Source organism: Maylandia zebra, linkage group LG12 (genome assembly GCF_041146795.1).
Source record: "Maylandia zebra isolate NMK-2024a linkage group LG12, Mzebra_GT3a, whole genome shotgun sequence".
Taxonomy (NCBI): Eukaryota; Metazoa; Chordata; class Actinopteri; order Cichliformes; family Cichlidae; genus Maylandia; species Maylandia zebra.
Window position 1 is genome coordinate 28,567,654 of NC_135178.1, and position 22,057 is coordinate 28,589,710.

General features: G+C 39.7%; 2 protein-coding genes across 3 annotated transcripts; one reads left to right on the plus strand and one right to left on the minus strand.

Moving 5' to 3' along the window:
* The first annotated feature begins 2,972 nt into the window (after positions 1-2,972).
* On the plus strand, positions 2,973-15,699 carry si:dkey-178e17.3 (somatomedin-B and thrombospondin type-1 domain-containing protein). Of its 2 annotated transcripts, none has more exons than XM_004547005.3 (5): positions 2,973-3,450; positions 10,699-10,884; positions 11,328-11,418; positions 14,112-14,270; positions 14,384-15,699. In XM_004547005.3, the coding sequence occupies exons 1-5, from the start codon at positions 3,201-3,203 to the stop codon at positions 14,487-14,489; spliced, it is 792 nt and encodes a 263-aa protein (XP_004547062.1). In that variant the 5' UTR covers positions 2,973-3,200; the 3' UTR covers positions 14,490-15,699. The 2 variants fall into 2 exon arrangements, with proteins under 2 accessions (XP_004547062.1, XP_004547063.1); XM_004547006.3 differs by having other exon boundaries at positions 10,702-10,884.
* A 2,289-nt stretch (positions 15,700-17,988) lies between these two features.
* On the minus strand, positions 17,989-21,944 carry snap29 (synaptosome associated protein 29). Its single transcript, XM_004547001.6, has 6 exons — positions 21,805-21,944; positions 20,113-20,349; positions 19,780-19,973; positions 19,365-19,450; positions 19,176-19,280; positions 17,989-19,080 (listed from the first exon to the last, which is right to left on the minus strand). The coding sequence occupies exons 2-6, from the start codon at positions 20,347-20,349 to the stop codon at positions 18,923-18,925; spliced, it is 780 nt and encodes a 259-aa protein (XP_004547058.2). The 5' UTR covers positions 21,805-21,944; the 3' UTR covers positions 17,989-18,922.
* Positions 21,945-22,057: the final 113 nt, after the last annotated feature.

Genomic DNA, 22,057 nt, shown 5'->3' on the forward strand with positions numbered 1-22,057 from the left:
TTTTCCTCACTGCAGATAACATCAGGACAAAGGGGGGGGGGCAGGCAGGTAGGGGAGGAATCGAACAAGGAACTCGTTCTTCTAGTTTTGGCTCTTGTGCCTGTACAGTGAACTGTAACTATCCATGCTTTCTCTCTCTCTCTTTCTTACTCATTTCGTTACTCTCTCTCTCACGCATTATTCAAAACACTGGTTCAGGAATGCACAGCTCTCTGCAGAAGATGACTTGAAATTTTTAGTTTGAATGAGGAAGTAGAAGGACTCATAAGTAAAACTCAAGCAACAAAGTAAAAAAAAAAAGTACTCACTGTGGGGAATTCTTCTTCTTTGGGAGAGTCCAGCTAAACTTGAAGCTATCTAATGCAGTACTGTAATAAATCCATTAATTGGGTCATAATGTTGCGTTTGTGATGTTTGTGATATAATTCCTTGACTTCCCCCTTGTGCAACCTCAACATCTTTACAGTATAAAGATTCTTGTGGCTTGGCTCAGTTCCATCGAAGCACCCTGACATTTTCTCACACGCTTTACTCCCGGACATCACTTGATCCAGATCCTGCAGTCCTTCAGCACATCAAGGTGTTTGTAAATGTTCTGTCTCACTCTGTAATTAACTCATCTTAGCTGAAACTCAACAAAGAGCTTTTAGTGGGTGACATTAGAAAGGCCTAGGAACTGGTGTGCGCAAACACCGAAGGTCTCCTTGGAGTGTGATAACAGCGTCTCCAGAGATGTTGTTCAGTATCAGTAGGTGGAAGGAATGCATGCTGTGTGCAAACATCTTGAGGATATTCCTTTACACTCACAATTTTACGGTAATAGAGGAGCACGTGTGAAATGCTGACTTTAAACAAATGTGATGTACAATCCAATTCTGGGCTCGTTGTCATGGTCCTGGGTTTTTGTGTTTCTGGGACTTGAAAATTTTGTGAATAACTTCACTTTAGGTTTTTGTTTCAGTTCTGTTATTATGTTAGAATTTTAAGTTGTTTCTTTATCCTTGAGAAAACAAGGTTAAACCTACTATTATTTTATTATTCCAGTATTTTGTGAGTGAGTGTTAGTTTATGTGCTTTTGAGTCTGTGATTCCTGGTTTTACCTTATGACTAGTCTACTGATAGTTTTCTCTCTCTCATGTCTTGTTAATGACTGTTCCTCTGTTTCTTTCATGTCTACTGTGATCCTTCTGATCTCCCTGTTTAGTATTTGTCTTTGGTTTATTCCCTGTGTTACTTTGAAGATTAGTTTTGTTTCATGTGTCTCTCTCTCACACACAGCCTGTGTCATTTGTGCAGTCTTGTGATATTTTCTGTCTCATGTTTTTTTTGGTTTTTCCCTTCTTTTTCCTTTTTCTTTTTTCTTTTAAATGCTATCCTAATTTCAGGATCTAAAAACATTTTTCTCTGATTTTATTAATTCTTTTTCTCCTGTTTCTACTGTAATTCATTCTCATCATTGTATACGTTTATCTTACACATCCTGCATTTATGGCCTCCACACAGATTCACACTCATTTTCAATCACAGTGGATATTTGATTTCTTTCTCAGGGCAACAAAGAAACAAACAAAAAACAAAAACAAACCTAAAACAAACATTGACAGCCAAATGCTGTTTTTCCTGACAGAAACTAAACTTTGCACCTTTATCACAAAAACAGATTATTCAAGTTGGTGATTATACATGAATATAGTTCAAAGGAAATGAACTGAAGTACTGTATACTACACATTTCATCTGCTTTAAGCACTAGGGGGCGCTGTTTATCAAACACGCGTACACACTTCACCGACGAGAACGCCCCCTCCTCCCCCCCTCCCAGCCCCTTCGAGTGCGCACAATAGGGCTTTATGAGGAGCGGCATCATAACGCTGTCTTCCTCTTCTTCTCCCTTTCTGCTGCTCGGCAACGAGCAATAAACAATAAAAAAAAATTTGTTTCTTGAGAGTAGCTTGATTGTGTTGCCAACTTGCAGCTTGTAGGCGGTTAAACGAACTGAGTATGTTTAATGAAAAACATTTCCAAAGAATTAGCGCAAGTTTATGTCTCACTCTACTGCCCCCCTAACCCCAGCCCCCCACACAACTTTTTACTTAAATATTTCTCGAGGGCAAACATTTTTGAATCTTTTCATGGTTATAAAGCAATGCATTAAAACAAGCAATTTTAGAACATGGAGCTTGAATAATTAACAAAGCTCCAAAAAGGACTCGCAACTCCTTAGAATACTTCATACAGATTTGTACATCAGATACCGCTGGATTCAAAAGCAGGACAAAGAGTTGCAGATCCAGCATTTTCTATACGTTTGTGACCGTAACTAAAGTGGAGGAAAGCTATTGTCTTTGCATTTGTGCTTTTACAGTATCCGCCATGGCTGTTTTTCTCCAGCCAGAGCCAGTGAAGAGAAAGTAATTTCATTGTTCTCCAGTCTTTCTCTCAGCGGGATGGATGCACTTAGTTCTTCGGCATGAGTGGACATTATTTTGTTGCTGCGGCTCAAAAGGACCTCGTCAAATTGCACGGTGGCTGCAGACTGAATGTTGATTTCTCTTTCGTTTAGTTTTAACGTAACATTAAAATGACCAGGCCGCTGTCCGTGGTGCTGAATTCGATTTTGTGATCGGAAGAGCTGATATGGACAAAAACCTGTTACACAATATTTACACTCACTGCAACAGAAATCGCGTAGCATGCATTTTTCATTTCAGGTGTATGCAGCTGTTTTATTGAAATGTGTCTGATTCCAGACCTTATACAGGCCCTCGTTGAGGCTTACTTTACTTTTCCACTGTAATCTTGGCAGCAGCAGAGGGCCAAAATATTTTGAAACTCATATATTTATTTATGTATCTGAAACCTCACACACAAGCTAGAGAGAGAGCGCAAGGTTGGTGCTGTAAGTCTGTAAGTACCGAACAGTAGCTTGGGGGCGGTGTCCTGCTCACTAAAAGAGGAGTTAGTGAGCGCGCACGACTCCACTTAAATTTTACGCCTCACTTGTTCGTCCAGGCGTTTACACAGAAGATACCTCGTTTTCTGCACAAGCAGGACCATGCTGCACTTGGATTTTATATAGAAAATACAAATTTCACCTTAATAACATTATTTGATTATTATTTTTTTTTTTTAAAAAGGCAACAACAGCACAGAGCAGCAACAGCGTGTGTGGAGCAAGTGGTCCCAGAAAGATTTCCGTCATGGGAGCGTATGGATGGAGCTCAGCGCGTCTTGGCTTTGTCGTTTGGGGATTTTTGGCATTTTTCTGCGGAGAATTTGTCCCACAGGCTGAAGCAGGCTGCAGGGAGCGAGAGAGCCCAAACTGCTGCACCGGCCGGAACAACGAATGTTTTGAGTACTCCAGGAGGAAAACAGTGTGTTACTGCGATACCTACTGTCAGAAAACAAGAGACTGTTGCGAGGACTATCAGAGCGTTTGCCAAATATCTGGTGAGTTGTTTGCTCTGTTGAGCTCGCTGACATTTGATATCAGATAACAGCAGTTTTGTCTATTTGAAGTTTGAAAGCTCAAAGAGCGAGGAAGAAATAAGGTATGTAGTGTATATATGTTTTGAATCCTATCCAATGACTGCTGCTGTTCATTGTTGTTTAGTTTTGGGGAGGGATGGCTGCCACTGAGGTGACACGTAGGGAGTGAGACATACTACACGTAGCTGTTTTTAATATGCCCAATATGGCTCTTTGTTTTAAGTGACCAGCGAGAGGTGACTACTGTCTGCCTTGTGTGGTTTTACATTTGTAGCTTCGACTCATGACCTTCACATCACAGCTTCACATTGCACAGCCTGGACATTAAGTGGTCTGAGAGACCATAACAACATTAGTTTCGTCTTAAAGCCAGAAAAATGACCTTAAATTAGAAACACTCATTTGCTTATTCCTTAAAACGTATTTGTGGGCAACCCCCCATCATCAACCAGGCTTTTGCTATATATGGACAAATGAGGGAACAGACACCATGGAAACAGACTGCCAAAGATGGTCAGAATTACAGTGGAGCTATGTCTTAGATGTGACAGACAGGAAACACTCTGACCTGTAACAAAAGCAACTCTTATAGTGAAGTATTTGGCACTACTCAAGTTCACAAAGAGATTTCTCTGGCATAAATACCCTGAGAATGTGACCCTCTTAAGCACACTTGAGGGGTCAGTCCTAAAGGGAAAAGAGCTTTTAAACTGTGGAGCAATCCCACTATTATATACAAGCTGGTTTGAGTATTTTATCTGTTCTGTGATGTGAATAGGCTGCCCCATCCAGACTTCAATCACTAACTTAAAACTGTGTACACAACTAACACAAGGACAGTTGTAATACACTTCATTAGACCTCACTGTTTACTATAAAGAGCCCATAAACACCTGCTAATCAATTTTAGCTGTAATACTGCCGTTATCAGAGCTACACTAGTTTTTGTACAGGTTAAAGCTCAGCTAAGGAGCATATGGTAATACAAGGGATCTAAAATGGAATAAGGATCCAGCATTTCATCTTTGCTGTATTGTCAGGCTTTAGAAAAGCTAGGCCATGACAGGAGACTTCACTCAATGTCTTTAAAACAGATCAGGCTGGTGGCATAAAGTAGCATGAAGGATGAAGAGGATTATTCAGGAATGAAGACATATTAGTAAACAAGTAGAGAGAAGAATTTTGAATGCATTGCGAAACCAAAGGTCAGTATTAACTCCCCTTTTCAGCCACCTGCGTATGCTGGTTCTAGTTACGTGGGAGGGGCTTAGAAAAGAGAGGACTGCTTATTTCCAAACATTGGGAGGTTTTTTTCTTCTACTTTAAAAAAAATTCTCCTTTTTTGATTTACCCTATTTCATCTTTAGTCCTTTTGCATCATTAGGTTTAAGCCATTTTTGCATTTTCAGGATTCTTTACTTTAAATTAAACAATTGAGTTTCTGTAAATTTAGGCTGAATTAGACTTGAGTTTGTTTGTCTTTAAATATGCTCAAGTGAAGCAATTCATCTCAGTAAGTGCCATGTCTGCTTTTATTTTGTTTACAGTACTGTTGTAGTGATGTGGTCCTTTACTGCAGTGTGGTGGAAATGTTGGACTGAAATTGAAATGGGGGTAGATAAGCTAAAGTATTCATAAACATCAGTATATTACTTTAAATTGCACATGAAAGAGTTAAGATTAACATACACATGAGTTTTTCTTTTGGCTTTGCTCTCAATGCCAAGCTGTTTTTATTGTTATGGAAACATTAGAAAGTGGATTTTTTTTAACTAAATAAATAAACTCTACAGTGTTTGTAAAACCAGAGATGTGACTTTTTGAAAGCAAGGGAGGAAGCAACACTTTGTGAACAGACCCAGATTTCTTTTTAATTTAACAATCAGCTAGATTGCCATTCAGAAACATCATTTTGCCATTCACAAACCAGATCCATGTGTCTGACAAGCTGAATGTTAACAGGAAATGAGCTCAGGTTAGTGTGGAGCCATCATTGTAACAGCCTCTTATCTCAGCTCTTATCACAGCTCACAGCTGCCCTGTGCAGTTTTTTTTAATTTTTATTTCACAGTCTGAACATAAGAACGAACCCACATGGATCAATAAACATTTTGTATGCAATCTGAAAATCTTTACAGTAAAAACACAGCATTTATCGTCAGGCTTGGCTCTGCTCCATCCTAGCCCCCTGATATGTCCTCACCCACTTAACACTCAGAGTTGATCCTGAAGCTCTGCAACACATCAAGCAGTTTGTGTGTGACACTATTGGAGGCTGTAATTACCTCCTGTTTGCTGGAGCTCAACACAGTGCTTTGAGTGGGTGACATCAGAGCAGACACAGAAAAAAACATGGATATAAACACTCAGAGATGTTGTTAAAATGAAGGATTTGACAGGAGTGTGAACTGTGTGTAAACACAGAAGGACACTGTACAAGTTAAAGTAATGATTGAGCAAAATCAACTTGTTATAACATATAGCAAGCTGACATGATTTTTCTATTTTATGAACTTCATGTTTTGGTCATCAGTCTGGCTTATATAACTTCAGTAGTTGCAGGCTATTAATTTCCAAATGTACACCTCACAGCAAAAACTACTTGTAGGCATCTTTTGGCTGGTTTAGCAGGTCGAGCTGTTGGCCACCATTTTTTTTATTATTCTAGCCACAAACAAAAGTAAAAGTTTAAACCTCTCACTAATTAATGTTTATCTGAAAGGAAAACATCTCACAGTAAGATTAAGAACCAAGGAACAATGAGCTTTTGCTTCTGGCATCAGCACCTCAGAAAATTTGCTTATATTTTATAGAGACGTGCCAAATCTTTATTTGAAATCTTTGAAAGGTTTTTGCATTGGCAAAGATTGTGATAGATATTTAACTACCAGGAGGAAATGAGTTTTTAAAGACATACTTTGTATTGGTCAAAATCAGCACACCTTTTAAGTTGGTTTTGTCAGATTTCTCTGTTTATTCCATTCATGTATGAAATTAAACTGGATAATGCCCCCAAACAACTGCCAAATAAGGTCTCAGAGGCATTAAAGGATGGTTGAAGCGTGGTAACACTTGCTTCCAGAAGGACTTTGATGTTGTCTCCTGTTATAGAAGTGATTTTCATACACCAGTTTCAATCTTAACTCTATGGTTCCCATTACGATAAGCTCCCATTCCTCTTCATTGACTCTAGAGATCATTTGGGGCAGTATGAAGCAAGAAGGGGCAGCTTCTCTCTTCTACTGCAGCCTCTGGTGGTTCTCACCCTAACAGGAAAATACATTAAAGCCTCTGCATTTGGTACATGAGACTTTTGCTCATCATTCATCTCTCTCTCTCCTCTCTGTTTCTCTTTATTTTCTCTAGGGCACTGTGCAGTATGTTGTCATGCCACAATGTTTCCCTCTTTCCACCTAAGTTCACTCCCTCTTTTTCTTCCTTGCATCCCACATGTTCTCTGTTCTGCTAGTAGGGAATGTCTTTACATAATGAAGACTAAACAGGCCAGCTGTTGGATTTTTTTTTTTTTGGGACAAATATGTTAAACACCTCTTGGCACTCACATGCTACATTTTGCAAATCTGATGTGCAGCATCTGGTTTCTTCTTGACAGGAAAACACTGCTGAGCTTGAAGGGCATTAACAGTTTTCACTCACTTACTGTACGCACAAATGAAGGTGCATATGCATATCACTAAATCGAAGGGGGCTTGCAAAGGGAAACTCCTGCCTTGGCTGTCTGTAGTGTTTGATTGCTGTGTTTGACTCTGTCCACCTATCATCAGGTAAAGGTCAAGGTAATTTCAGTACATTATTCCCTTTTTCTAGACTTCTTTCCTCTGCAGCTTCAAGGTTTTTGTCAGACTAATGGTGTTGGTGAGCAAATAGTGAGCATTTTCACACAGAGAACCTTTTTGTTTGACGAAAAATACAAAGATAATCTTTATTTTTTGTCAGCACTTCCATTTTTTTTAGTGTATGTCAAATCCGAAGCTCAGTTGAAGCAACTACACGAGTAATCTACTCAACTTTGTTAATGCTTCCATTCCTGAAAGGAAAAATTTAATCGTGTTTCACAGACAGACAAAGATCGCCTTATCTGTGAAGCCTCTAACTGTAATTCTTCTTTTTCTTTCTTGTTATAGTTTTTCTTCTTCACTTACCTTTTTTTTTCACACACTATGTGTTTATACAAGTTCCTGCATTTAAGCATTAGATATTATTAATCTCTGGCTCTTTTCCACAGCATGTCTTTGTCCTGTCTTTCTCCCCTCAACCCCAGCCATTTGCAGCAGATGGCCGCCCTTCCTGCTTGTATATAGGAAACATTCACCTGCTATTAGGGCTCAGTCCAGTCTTCTCAACTCCTATTAACAGGCTTGAGGTTCCTGTTTTGGTGAAGATTATAAGGCTTGTCTGATGGGACCAAGGCCCAGACAGGGAAGGGAGGGTGACCGTGGAGGCTTTGAGGTGCAGTGGTCCTCCAGAGCAGCTGGACATCTGGGTCTCATCAGAGAAGAGATGGGGCTGGAAGGAAAGGGAGGGGGTGGGTGAGTGAGTGAAGCTCAGAACCAAAAAAAGGAGACAGATGGGGGGGAAGAACAAGGGAGAGTGGGGGACAACGTAATCAAAGGAGTGGAAGATAAAGCAAATTGGGCAGGCAGGTCTGAGACCCTAAAATGGAGGTAGAATTCAAGGAGAATAAAAGGAAAGGCAAAGGAATGCCATCCCAAAAGGCTATTATCCCACTGAAACAAGAGTGACTGGAGTTTGGCAGAAGTTGGGAGATAAAAGTGCTTATGTTGGATCATTGGTCATTGGTTCTGTTTAGTTTAATGCTGTCTGAGGCTTTGCCTGCTGCCTGAAAAATTAGTCATAGACAAGCAAAGTCCTTTCACTTTAAACTTTGACAGCAACCAGATTTGTACTGTGGTGCTGCTGGTTCACTGAAACGGACGACTTCCCTGTTTTCCATATTAATGACACTTACGGTAAACTGGTGAAAATAATCTTGATGAAAACAGAAAATAGAGAAATATCATTAGTTAAATTACAAAAATAGATTTAACCTGGACAGAATAATGCAGTTAAATTGCTCTCCAAAAATAAGAAAACGCACATCTAAAATCTATCTCAGAAACTCTGTTAAAAATATCAGCTTTTCCAAAAGACAAAAGCTGAACATGCTGGGAACAAGTGCCATTTGTTTCCTGTATTGGGGTCAGAGGTCAGAGGTGGTGGCAAGCTTTCGAACTGAAGACTTTCTCATTAACAATGCAAACAGGGGACAAGAGTGACTATGTGGGTTAGGCTGTCAGACTGTCAGCAGGGTTGACATGTGGGTGGTGGAATTGTTGCACTGGTTGTGCCAGAAGCAGACTGAGGGACCACCACAGCTTGGTAATTGCCTTCTGACCTCTGGCAAATCAGCCCAAATGGCTGAGACTCCCAGACAGGGCCTTAGTCCTGCTTATGTGTATGTCGGTGTCGATCACAGGGATAATAGCTGTTTCTCCTCCGGGTGTGGGAACTAGCCAACCCTATTGATTTCACTGCACGCTCTGCTATGAAGCAAATACCTCAACTGGACTCCTTGCTTGTGTTTTTCCCACCATGAGAAAGGAAAACAGCGGCATGAAAGCTGCCCGTGAACGTCAGAGGATGTAGCAGCGGGAAGGAAAGGCAAGAAGACAGGAGCAAGGATAAGAAGAGGTGGAGGAGGCAAGGGTAGGAAGCTGATAGGGTTGTAGTGTCTAATGCCATCCCACCCTGAGTAATCTTTCAAGAAAGTGCATGTATCTCATCACGTTTACAGAGGCAAATGAGCATGCCTGTGTATTTTAGGGAAAGGATAGAAGAGGTTTAAGTGGGATGATTTATCAGACAGAAATTGTTTGCTGTGTGTGGTGATCTGGGAAAGGCGAGTGTCAGGTGGGCAGCACTAATGTGCAGGAATGCAGAGATTCCACTGTGGCTTTGTGGATCGGCTGTGTCACTGAGGCAGCTGCCCCCCCCCCCCCCCCCCCCCCTCTCCGAACCCCCAACAGGACCATGGGAATGAACCAAACAGGCGGCATCTTGAAAGCACTCTCTCCCTCTCTCTCTCTCTGTCTCATGTTCACACACATAATTATTCACTCACGACATTGTATAGTGGGGTGAGTGTCTATTATAAAGACAGTGTAAGGGAGATTAAATGAAGAGGGAGGATTAGATTCAGTTATGGTATATTTATCCGCCCATTCCCTGTAATTTCACCACCAACGTCTACAAGCTTCAAGCTGGGTGCACCTGCTCTTATTGTCGCAAACTTTTATTTTAAAGGATGAAAACAGAAAAAGCTCTAAACCACAAATGTCAGGCTTTCTAAAAATATTATGGTGTATACATGCTTACAGCTGTTCACTGTTGTGTTGAACTTACCTGATTTGTTTATGTGTTTGTGAAGTATGCCCTTCCTTGTAAAAACAAGACTATTAAAATGTCTGCTCCTATTTAATCTCTGTGCTGAAAAGCTCTTGATTACTGCTGGAGTTTTGGGGCTTTGATCAAGGCAGTCATCTAAGTGATACAGCTTCCTCTTTGCTTGATGTAATTAACTAAATCAGCCTACTGAACAGGAAGTATGATTACTAAAACTGCTGTGTTTATGTGGCGTGCTGAGTTCACGGGCGTCCGTGTGTGTGTTTGCGTGTAAGTGTGGGGTAGAGGGAAACCAGAGAGAACAGGATGCAAAATTAGCCTCTTATTTAAATGGTCCCCCCACATTTGACCTCAGTTGCAGACTTCCTGAGTCTGGGGTTAGGCTGATCTGAAATAAGTACATGGTAGTGACCCAGTCACTCGCCACCTACCTACCCAAGTAAATGTTCAGTGGACTGGCATCAAAGTCTATATCAGGGCATCTGTTGCAGCTACACTTTAAGCTGTATGGTACATGACAGCAAAGATTAGGGGAAAGTTTGCAGCTCCCTCTGGACTACAGATAAATTCTTTTTCATAATTAGACCTCTTGTTTTACTATATCAGAAAGAAGGGTATTTTTCTTCTTAAACACCTCAGTCTTTTTAAATAAATGTAAATCTCACCTTGAATCCCCTAACTTTATTAAACAACCAGTAACACTGAAGAATCTATGAAGAAATATTACTTTATAATCCATTTAACTCCTGCAATCTTAAGCTAATCTATGGCTTTCTGATTCCCTAGCAGCCATTGACTGTGTGGTGGGATCATGGGGTCCCTGGTCATCATGCACATCTTCATGTGGAATTGGTAGCACGGAAAGGAGTCGCCAAGTATCTGTTCCCCCTAGAAATGGAGGTACACCCTGTCCTGATCTCAAACAACGTCGAGGATGCTTCGGAAACAACGCCATATGCAGCACCGCGAAAGGTGACAGCCTGACTTTTTCTGCATTTATGTATGTTACAGAGTTCAGTTCACTAGCACTGTTACAAATTAAACAAGCGCTTTGGTATTATCTGGGACAACTGTTAACTTTCTTTTGCTGTAAGAAACAAATCTTGAGTCTGCATGCTCCATCTGCCTGTCACTTTGCTGATGGAACAACTGAATTTCCCCACTGAGGAATAATAAAGGATATTCCTATTCTGTCTTCAGCTGTGCACTTTTCCAAGTAATTAAAAAACCTTAAGACAGGAAAACATTTTGAAAACTTACAAGGAAAGCTGAACTCACTTTACCTTAGAGCTGAGTTGCTCAGATTAAACAGTAGATGCCTTTATAAGTATGATCTTTACTGGATGCAACAGCTTATTAGACCTATTTGCCCTCTTTTTAATTCTCATCTGCCCGTGCTTATACCTGACTTCCAGAAGTCGCAAAAATCTTGCCTAATTCTTTCAAGAGGAACTTCAAGGACCCTTGGAGGAGACCACACATGCTGATGAAGGAGGAGAAGGCCAGGTAAGTCCTTAATATCAAACCGCAAGATACCAGCTTTGTTTCATGTCTCTAGTGTAGGATTTGTCGGGGCAGTGGCAGGTGATTACAGATGCCCTTTTTTAAATGTTTGGTAATTTACTTGAGTTATTTTAGCCTGTGAGTCATGGTTAACGGCTTTGTCTGGCGAAATTATTACATAGAAATAACATAAAAGATTTTATTAAAATATAAAATCTTTTATGTACTTTCAGTAGCTTGAACTACATTTTAGTTGCAAGTGCTTTGGTTGTGTCTGAAATATTTTTTCAGCATTGATTATAGCTGGAACTTCTTTAAACAGTTTTTTTTGTGAATTGCAAAATAGTTGGCAGGTCAGTCAGCACTGCTGTAGAACCTTTGATTAAATATTTAATATGCATATTTGAGTTCATACCATCACCGTAATTATACAAACAGTAGCCTTTCTTTTCTTGCCAGCAAACTTTCAGATGCATCTCACTCAAGAATAAAGGCACTTATTCAACATTTTCCTTGCTTCCGCTAACTCCAAGGCTGGTGGATTTCACAACAGGTTCATACCATATTTTCCCCCAGTTTTTCCTTTATTTAAAGGTCAACTCTGAGCACCAAAAGATTAGGGAATACTGGCAAAGACTGAGGTTGCTATAGCAAGCACGTCCTCAAAATTACTTTGGGTGTGTAACATGAACTCTGTCATTGAATATTTGCATCAGGAGCTGACCTTTCCTGATAAGTCAGACGTAATCAATTTAAAAAGAAAAGCCTTCGCTGTATAAATTTGATCTTTGATCTAAGCTGATTACAAATCTTCTCATTATGTTCTCTGGGAAAAAATCTGAGCTGGCTTCCTGACAGCTTACAGCTTTTCTCAGTAATTAAAATGGACATTGGATACTTTTGTTTTGACTGAAACAAAACATCAGGGGACTGGGAGTGCATTACTCATAAATGGCATTGATTCAGCATGAATTTTACAGAGTAAGAGCAATTTCACACAGACATCTGGTATATTAATAGTGGTGTCTTTGAAATTAATTGAAGAAGTGAGGGTTAACAGCGATAACAGTGAAATGATGATCAGTTGTCTTTGGATGTATATTTAAATCTGGATATTAGTGGATATTAGAGACTGGACATTAAGACAAGGTCATTATAAAATAAGGGAGGATGGACCATAACACAAGGCTGTTATGCAGATTTAGCTTGTAAAAGCTCAGCAAAAGAAAATAATATCTGTCTGCAATTTTTAAGACAGAAATTTTAGTCAAAAAAAACAAGTATTTAACAGAAGGTTTCACTGTGGAAAAGTTAAGGAAACAAAGCAGAGACATCCCACTACAGACATGCAGACATATATATATGTCTTACAGGCAAACAGAGTAAGGATTTCATACATATTTACAACTTTCTGAAATATTTCTGAAATAATCTGAGGAAGAAATAAAGGGAAACTTCATGTTTTCTTTGACAAGTCACCCAAATTTGGGTAATATTTTGTCACACCTGTCTGAATCAGCTGCAAAATAAATAGCGGAATTAACCCATTTATCAGAAAAACAAGGCTTTATTTGTCCCTTTTACTGTGCAGACTGAGCTGTGATTACGATGGGATAATCCAGGCGATCAAGACACAAGTGAATCACTTGTGTTACTTATCAGCAAATTTTTACTTTGTTAAGTAATTAAAGTATTAAACTTGGGTCACCAGATACAGTCACGATAAAAGTAAAGTACACCTTTTTGAATTTTAATTTTTTAAGTATCAGGGAATAAAACAGTGTCAGATAAACAGCAATGCATGAGATATTACTCCATGTCATTATTTATTTAAAAAGCACCAAGTGAAAAGACAAAGAAGAAGAAGCAAAATGTGAAAAATAAGCACACCCAACGATTTTATAGCTTGTGAAAGCATATTTAGCAGCAATATCTTGAGAGTTGGTATGAGGCGTTTGTGCTGATTTGCTGCATTTAGATGTGCAAAACATCTCAACTCTGCAAAACTAAGCCATGCTGCCACGTTCCTTTTAGAGAGAAGAGGCTTTTCCCTGTCAATCATTACAAACCATCCATATTTCTTCAGACTTTTTCTGATTGTATTGTCACGAGTTTTAACATTTAGCATTGAGAGCACTGAGAACTTTAAAGTCTGAGATGCAGTTTCTCTGAGCATTGCACAGTCTGATCTTGGGGTGAAGGGTTAAGCTATAAGTTTATCACACAGTGCGTCTGCATGTTGGCTTTTATTTTTGTTAAATAAACAAAGACAGAGTGTAATATGTCACATTTTATTCACCTGAGGTTGTATTTAATTAATTTTAAGACCAGCTAAGGACCAGATGATTATTATGCCTTGATATGTAAAACCTCTTAATTCAAAGAAGAGATACTTTGTTTGTACCATTAGTGTAACTTTAAACAAAGCAGGATATTTTTCAGAAACTGGAAAGCTTAAAACTGGCACATGCCCCTGTTTCTTCATCTGAACATTTTCCATCTGTGTTTTCTGTTTGAAATGCTCTGGTTTCATATGTGAGCATGAATGATGTGATTGACTGGATCATTGATGTGTTTCTGAGTCTCAAATATATTATTTGCCTTTGAGCATTATATTTTTGACTTGATAATGAATGCAGGTAAACAGAGTCTTCTACTTTGACACCTTCTTTCCCTTTCTTTACCCTTGCTTGCAGTTACTGTGTGCATCTGCAAGTGAAACAGGCTAGCGCGGCATGTAGACTCAAACTGTGGACCGCTCGACTGATGAGAGAGACTGCTGTCTGTGTGGAGTGTCAAAGTGATGCCATGGCAAAGTCAGATCGCTGTGGAGGCGATGGTGTAAGGGGCACCAGGTAAACAAGCTAACTGAAAGATAACTGAAGATATGTTCATCCATTACATTCCTAACTCAAGCTTAAGTTAAAAGGAATTTGTTACATGCCTGATGGGCTCCTCTGTTCTTTAGGACCTTCTGGTCAGCAGCTTCAGTCGCGGGCTGTCACGGTTCCTGGATTCGACAGTTTTCTTCTGAGCGCTGCCAGTGTTCTGACAACTCTTTCCTCTTTGTTTGAGGCGGCACGCTACTCTCAGCATCCTGCCAAGTGCAGGACAGCCCTGCCAGCCAAGCCAGACCCTCCAATCCAGATTACTGGATGGGTAACTCAAGGATATTAGCAGCATCCTGCCACTTTTTTTCTTTCACCTCATATTCTGTACTGTATAAACTCTTAAAGCACACATAAATTCTTGCATTTAACATCTGATTTTACAGCCACGTAATTCTCCTCTAAAGCACAGCATCTATTTGCCTTTTTACCTCTGAGTCTTTGCTATCTACCTCCATCAATACAAGTGCATTTTCTAATGCATAATGTATAAATATAGAAATATATTATTTTGCTTTATACATTTTCTACTTATGATTGGTTTATGTAATGTATATGTGTCTATATAGCTTCAATAATTTGTATCCAACAGTGTAAACATCAGACATCTGTCATTTATCCCCAAACAGTCCTAAGTCATCAGTGGTTTTGGAGATACTAAAACTGATCATCAAAGTCATATCCAAACTAGGATCCTTCGCTCAGTATTTTGATGTTGTATCTTTTTTTATCCCAAAGGGCAAAGTTGAATATCAGGTACTGATTCTCAGGTGCTTAGATTTCAAGTCTCATTCATGTCTGCCTCTTCTGGTGGTCAGTCACAGATGTTTTCAGTAACATGACTCATAGCGGAGATCAATCACATCTGTTTAGACTTAATATTGCTGGAGAGGAAAAAGAGCCATATAAGCGAATTCACTGTGGTTCTGTCTGTCTTGTGTCCAAGACTTAAAAAATGCTTCATGATTACTCGCCCTGCTCACGGGGGAGTTTTATCAGAAGAGTATGATCCAAGATAAATATCGTGAACAGCCAACTCCTATATTTTTAATTAACCGAATCTCCTCCCAGCGCTCCCTACAGTTCCTTTACTTTTTTCAGTTCTGTTTTTGTTGTCTCTGTTGACTCTGTGTTTTCCCTCAAATAAAATACAGACTAACTACAGCTTTACCTTCTTGAGTTAAACGACACAGCATAAATTCCTGCATCTCTTTTGCTGTTGGGTTAAGAAGAAGGCAGGTGCAGTCATGTTATGGAAACCTGTTACTTTCTCTTTACATCCCCCATGTCTGTGTTTGTGTGTTTATTTATTATAAACCATGTGGTAATTTTATAAGTGCAGCACAGCATTTTCTGTACACTGTCCATTAGTGAAATAAAGAAAACTATACCGCCATATCTCCCTCTATTGTATTTCTATTGATGTGTGGATTTCACTGCATCATTGCATTCAGTTTGCAAATCCTTGCCACTGTTTTCCTTTACACACCTACAACATATCTGACTTCTCCCCTGTGCAGTAACTACTAGCATCAGCATGACACTGATAAGTATATTCCTGAGTTTACAAGCAGCATTTCACACCATTTCAACGCAAACATGTCCATTAACATATTTTCTGGCATTCTTGGCATTTTTGCGTGGGCTGTAAACGGGATGACGACAAACAAAATGACAACTAATGTGTATAATCATGTTTTGTTGTTACACTCTACTGAAATTTGGGGTATGTTCTTGTCATGTAAATTCTGGGAATTTTGTGTATATGTATATATACTATGTGTAATTATGTGTAGACGAAACATGACAGATGTGGCAGCTTACGTCATATGTAAAAGTATCTTCATACTGGTATTTGGTTTGGTTTTGCGGATTGCATATTCTGATAGCCAGTTTGCCTCCTCATTTAGGTGATATATAGACTAGTTAAGTGTATATGGAGAAAGGGATGTTTGAACCTTGAGACTCGCCCTATGACAGCTGGGATGGATGAACCTTGAGATTCACTCTGAAAGGCTGCAACTCTTCATGTTTACAAAGCTTGTGCTTTTTGTCACTCTTGGCAGTTTTTAATTTTTTTCCAACCATATGTCACATAAATAATACCAATTAAACCACATTATCAGAGGCTTCTTTGTTCCCCATAATTCTAACTTTATTTGTAACCATTTCCTCTGTGTGGAGTTTGCTTGGTCTCCCTTTGCTTGCATGGATTTTGTCCAGTTACTCTGACTTCCTCCTAGTCCCCAGACATGCATGTTAGGTCCTGTGATAGACCTGTTATGCTGTAGAAGCTCAGATAGGCTCCAGCCTCCACCTAAGCATGAATTAGCACTGTTACAAGGGTGAATGCTCATAACATGACCAATATTATGAGTGCCATCATATGTACAGGTAAATCTTTATGTACAAAAGCTCAGGCTGGTTTGGCTCTCAATGATGTGAAACAACCAGACTCCAACACATCGATTCCTTAAAAAAACTAGTGCATGGCTACTTCATGTCAGAAGTACTTGAACTTCACCTCCTCCATCAATCTCTCCAGCCTTCCTCCCCCTTTCTCTGCTCTCCTCCCTGATTCCTCATCCTAGCTCACTACTAAACTCCCCTTCGTCAGCACAACTCTTTATTTTCTCGTACTACAACAGCGGCAGTGCTGTCTGCCTGACCAGTGCATCCCCTGTGCTGCTCTGCCACTGCTGCTAACCTGCTTTGCAAAGGGCAGGAAGGCCCATCTCTGGCCCGGTGCCTGATGGGCTCCGACAGCAGTGTGTTCTGGGATTACAGCCACTGAAAAGGGGGGCATTCCAGCACTGGTGGCTTTTGTCACAGCATGGCCACTGTTTACTTTTGACAAGACAGCTGTTCAAAGCCCTCCTGGCCCCAGCGTAGGGCGTAAAGGGAAAGAACCCAAAGGTGACTTCCGTTTACTGGTGGCATCGCTGGACTTGGCCTGAGGCCCCTTCTTCTGCTACTGCACGACCATCTTAACTTCACATTTGACATTGCCCTGATGATAATAAAACTTTGTTTCAACATTTCATCCTGCACATGCAAAAATATTTATTCCATTTAATTGCAAAGTTTCATAGTGTTTTCCTTGCCTTGTTTCTTGATTTCTTCCCCATGTCTTGTGCTAATGATGCCACATTTATCCAGCACTTCCATTTGCTTTGTTTACTGGTTTGTATGTGTGCACTACATGTGCGCAGAGTGTCAGCTTGGGGCCCTTGGGTAGCTGGTACCTCTGTTTCTTTGTATATAGCCTGCATGTGGTTTCAGGATGCATGTACTGTAATTAGTAGTTATCCTAATAAATGCTTGGTGCCTCTGTAGGAGCAGCTGGTCTAACACAGAGGAATGATAATGAATAGACGGCTGAGCACGACACAAGTGGTACACAGCCATACAACAAACTCTCACACATCCTCAAATGACAAAATTAGGAAAACGGAAACAAATAACTATATTTGTGAATTGTATGTAAATTCCTAACAAAATCCTTTCTTTGATCTGAAAAACAAAAAAACAAACCAAATCTCTCTCTTGCTATCAGCCCATGCAAAAGTAAGACACATACTACCCAAAAATCTAGAGAAATTAATTCCTGGGAATGTGGCGCCCCTCTGTGGTGCTTTGGGCTTCCTGCTTCACTTGTAACAAACAATGTACAGGACATCTCAGACTTGTTCTATACGCTTTATTGGCTATGCAGACTTGATTACAACAAATGATAAACATGGCAAAAATAAGACATTATAACCATAAAACCATATTTTTAATCATCTTAGTAGAATAGCGTTGTGTTTTACTTAAAAAAAGTGGTTCTTTTAGTCAGAAATGGAAGATACAACAATAAGTAGTATAAGGGCTATATTCCTTCTGTGACAGTTTTTATATTAACATGAGCTTGTTCACATTATTTGTCCAATAATGCAGCATTCAATGAATAACCATAAATACACAGGATTTATATAAGGCTAATCAAATCCTTCAAAAACAAGAATAAACTTCAAAAACAAATTTCAGAAATGTCAGAGGGAAGCTTCACATGGTGAGCGGTGCCAGTGGTGACATGGACTTGGCACAGCTTCAAAAGCTAGTCTACTGTACATACAAATTACACATAAGGCAAATGTGACTTGAGCTAGGCTAGCTGCTTGCTTGTATTTTTTTTTTTTTTTTAATATAATTGTGGCGTGGCAGGCCTAGGAATCACAGTTAGCACTGACATATGAATGTCACACAAAAAAATGATCCAGTTACTCTCCTTTAAGTGAATATTTAATCATTAAAATTAATTTCCTCATTTGTAACAGAATTTGTTTGTTCAGCACGAATGATGAGCAAACCAACAGCCAATTAAACACCTAAGGTGATCAATAAAAACAGAATGGAATCAATGAAAGTCCAACTACATACATTCAGATAGAGTTTGAGAGAAACTTAACAGAGAAAATAAACAACTCCAGTGCAGAAAGAGACAGACAGTGACATCCAAAACAAGCAGTGAATAGTCTTTCCTTTAAAAGAAGGAGGTGGAGAAAAAAAATGAAGGCCCAGGTGAGAGGATGATCTGCGGTCAGTTTTGGTTTCCTTGAGTTGAATCCAAGTGTTTATTACAGTTTTTTCATCTGTTGGTTTGTGTTGTGGATCTTTGTATCCATTTTGTCCACTTTATTTAGCAGAGCATCAATGGAGTCGTCCTGAGCATCAATTTCAGACTGCAGACCAAGCCCAAGATTCTTCAGTCTACCCAAGCCTACACACATCTCATCTAAGACATTCACAAAAGACATCAGTTCAATTACAGCAGACAAACTTTATATAAAAAACGTGGTATGTAACTAAATAAGTGCAGAATTTCCCTACCCAAATTTTTGTCAAGAGTGTGGTGAGCCTCCTTCAGGTATCTGTTCTTAGGGTATCCATTCTGTTGAGATGAGCCATCATCTATTGATGCAGTAGCTCCAAATCCTAAAACAATGAAGTAAGAAATAGTGAGAGCCAGTAAGTGGTGGGAAGATACCGTAATGCTGAGGTTCTTGTTCCAGCACTTACCTCCTGTATCCAGTTTTCTTAGGTTGGGGTGGCTAGCTTGGTACTTATCTTCATTTTCTCTGCTGCTGGACAAGGCAGTCTGTAATCTGAGAAAGTCAGATAAGAATTGTTCAAACATTTTGGGAGAGACGGTCAATAACAAGTTGTACGCATGAAAGTAAAAAATAAAAATGAATTACCTGAACTTCTAAAAGAAGTGAACATTACTTTAACACAAATTCAGAGTAACTGTTTTCATGCTTTGTTGTAAAATATGATAACTTGTCCCTACACATAACAGCATATCAATCTTTAATATATTGAAAGTCCTCTAAATCACAGAACTCCTTGATTTGTTTAGGAGTTCAAACATGCAGAAATGAAACTGGATGATGCTACCACACCTCACTGACACAGAGAATAAAAACAAACTTACCCTTCACTGGCCTTGTAGGCCTTTGGCTGCTCAGGTGGTGGCTTTGTCTCTGGCGTTCCCTTAAAATAATTGACAAGGCCGCCCCACACACTCTTAATACTGTTAATGTGCCTTTGACTGGTCTTCAGGTCTTGATCCATGTTATCCAGCATCTTGTCTGCCCTCTTTATAGCCTCACCCTGTCGCATCAGCTCCTGCAGACAAGAAGAGACTAATTCAGGATGAGGTATGGGAAGACGGGGCCTTTAAAAATAACTCTTTGTTGACTATGACCTTTTCACAGACAGTGTCAATTCTTTGTATAGTAGTGTGAACCTTATTCATTTAAGATACCTCTGCAGTTTCCACACCCATCTTCTCCGATTCATAGATGAGGCCAAGTGAGCGGTAACTGCTATCCACAGCAGACTGCGCTGTACGCATCACTTCCTGCTGGAGGCATCTCTGCCTCCTCTCTGCTTCACTCAACCCACTGTCACTTGGCTCGTCATCAAACCCCCTACTTTTAGGCTTGAAATCCTCCTCATCATCATCATCTGCAAACGGGTTGTGGGATTTAGGGTAGGCCATCTGTGGAGCAGAAACAAATGTTTTGGTAATTTTAGCTAAAGGACTATAAGCATCAAGTTACATGCAGTTTAAGAATGAGCTTTTCTTCACAACAAGGAGTTTTTGTTACCTGTAAATAATGGATTTTACATTGCTTAAAACTGGAACAACTTCTTGGAACACAATCAAACTATAAACAGGTTAATAAAAGATAATATATTTGGTTCCAGTCTTGATGATCTTTGGCTTTTTTCAGCTGCTCCCTTTAGGGGTTCCCTAAACAGATTATCTGCCACAATCTGACCCTCTCCCTGGCATCCTCTTCTGCCACACCAACCCTCTGCATGTCCTCCTTCGCTGTATCTATGAATCTTCTCTATGGTCTTCTTGTTTTTCCTCTTGCCTGGCAGCTTCATCTTTAACATGCTTTGTCCAATGAATCTAATATCCCTCCTCTGCACATATATCAAAACCATCTCAACTACACCTCTTAAACATTGTCTCCCAAAACTTGATAATCTTTTAAGTTCACTTATTCACTGATTAAATCCTTCAAACAGTCTGAGTGTTATTTATCTTGACTTCAACTAAATTCGCAAAAGCAACAGTTGTCTCAAGGTGCTTTGGATTGCAAGGTAAAGCCTATAATAGTAGAGAGATAACCCAAAGGAGATCCCCTCCCCTCCCCTGCCCTCAATTTTTACTGGAAGAGACCTCCGGCAGAACCAGGCTCAGTTAAGGACAGGCATCTGCAGATCAGCTGCACACACATCTAGCCATTCCATCTATTTTCTTCTGGTTATCCAATTCAGGGTCATACGGTGGACTGGAACCCATCTCAGGAGTCATAGGGAGAAATGCAGAGCTAACACATAGGAGACTCTTTGGCACAACATGTTGAATTCCATGAACCGAATAGGCGGAGGAAAATGGATAGATCGATAGATAGATCGCACCTCGTCGGGAAGAAACGTTATTTATTATATTTTGGGATCGGATAGCTGAATAATTAAACGATGCGTAACATAATACATCTGCTATTTAGATAATAATTAGTTTTATTAAAACAGTACGTTTTTGTTGATAAAAGAAGGTTAATTGTTCATTTCGAAACTTGTCTGAACTCGTGCGATTACGAAAGCTCCAGCGTGTTAGCTTCGGCTAACTTCAACGTTGTCCAACAAGTAATTCGAGCAAGAGTTAGGTTTGTCAACGTATTTCACATTAATCATCTGCAACAATACCTGCTGTGTTATATTAAGAGGAGAAAAATAAAACAGTATTGCAAGTCAAGAAATGTTTGATGTATCGCCGGGGTGTTGGTCTGCTAGTCAACCGTTAGCTTAACTGCCAGTCAACTAAACGACCACATCCGCAAGAGTCACCACAGGCAGTTTTCTCTTATTGAACAAATGCTGTCTAAAAGTGTAAAATAATAAAAAAAAGACACAGTAACGATTAACTTAACAGACAAACCTTTGACCACAGGAGCCGCGGCAGACGATGTTGTTGCTCTATCAGCTGACTGAACTCTTCCTATCACGTTTGATGACGTTGCACACACACTTTCGCGACAGCTGATCTTGCGTAAAGGAAACGCACACCAGGGCGATATTGGGGTTACTCACTGATAAAAACCCACGCAGGTTGTAATGTAAATAATAAAACTACAATCCATACATTTGCTTAATTTGATCTATTTCAAGCCCTTTGTGAGTGAGTTGCTGCG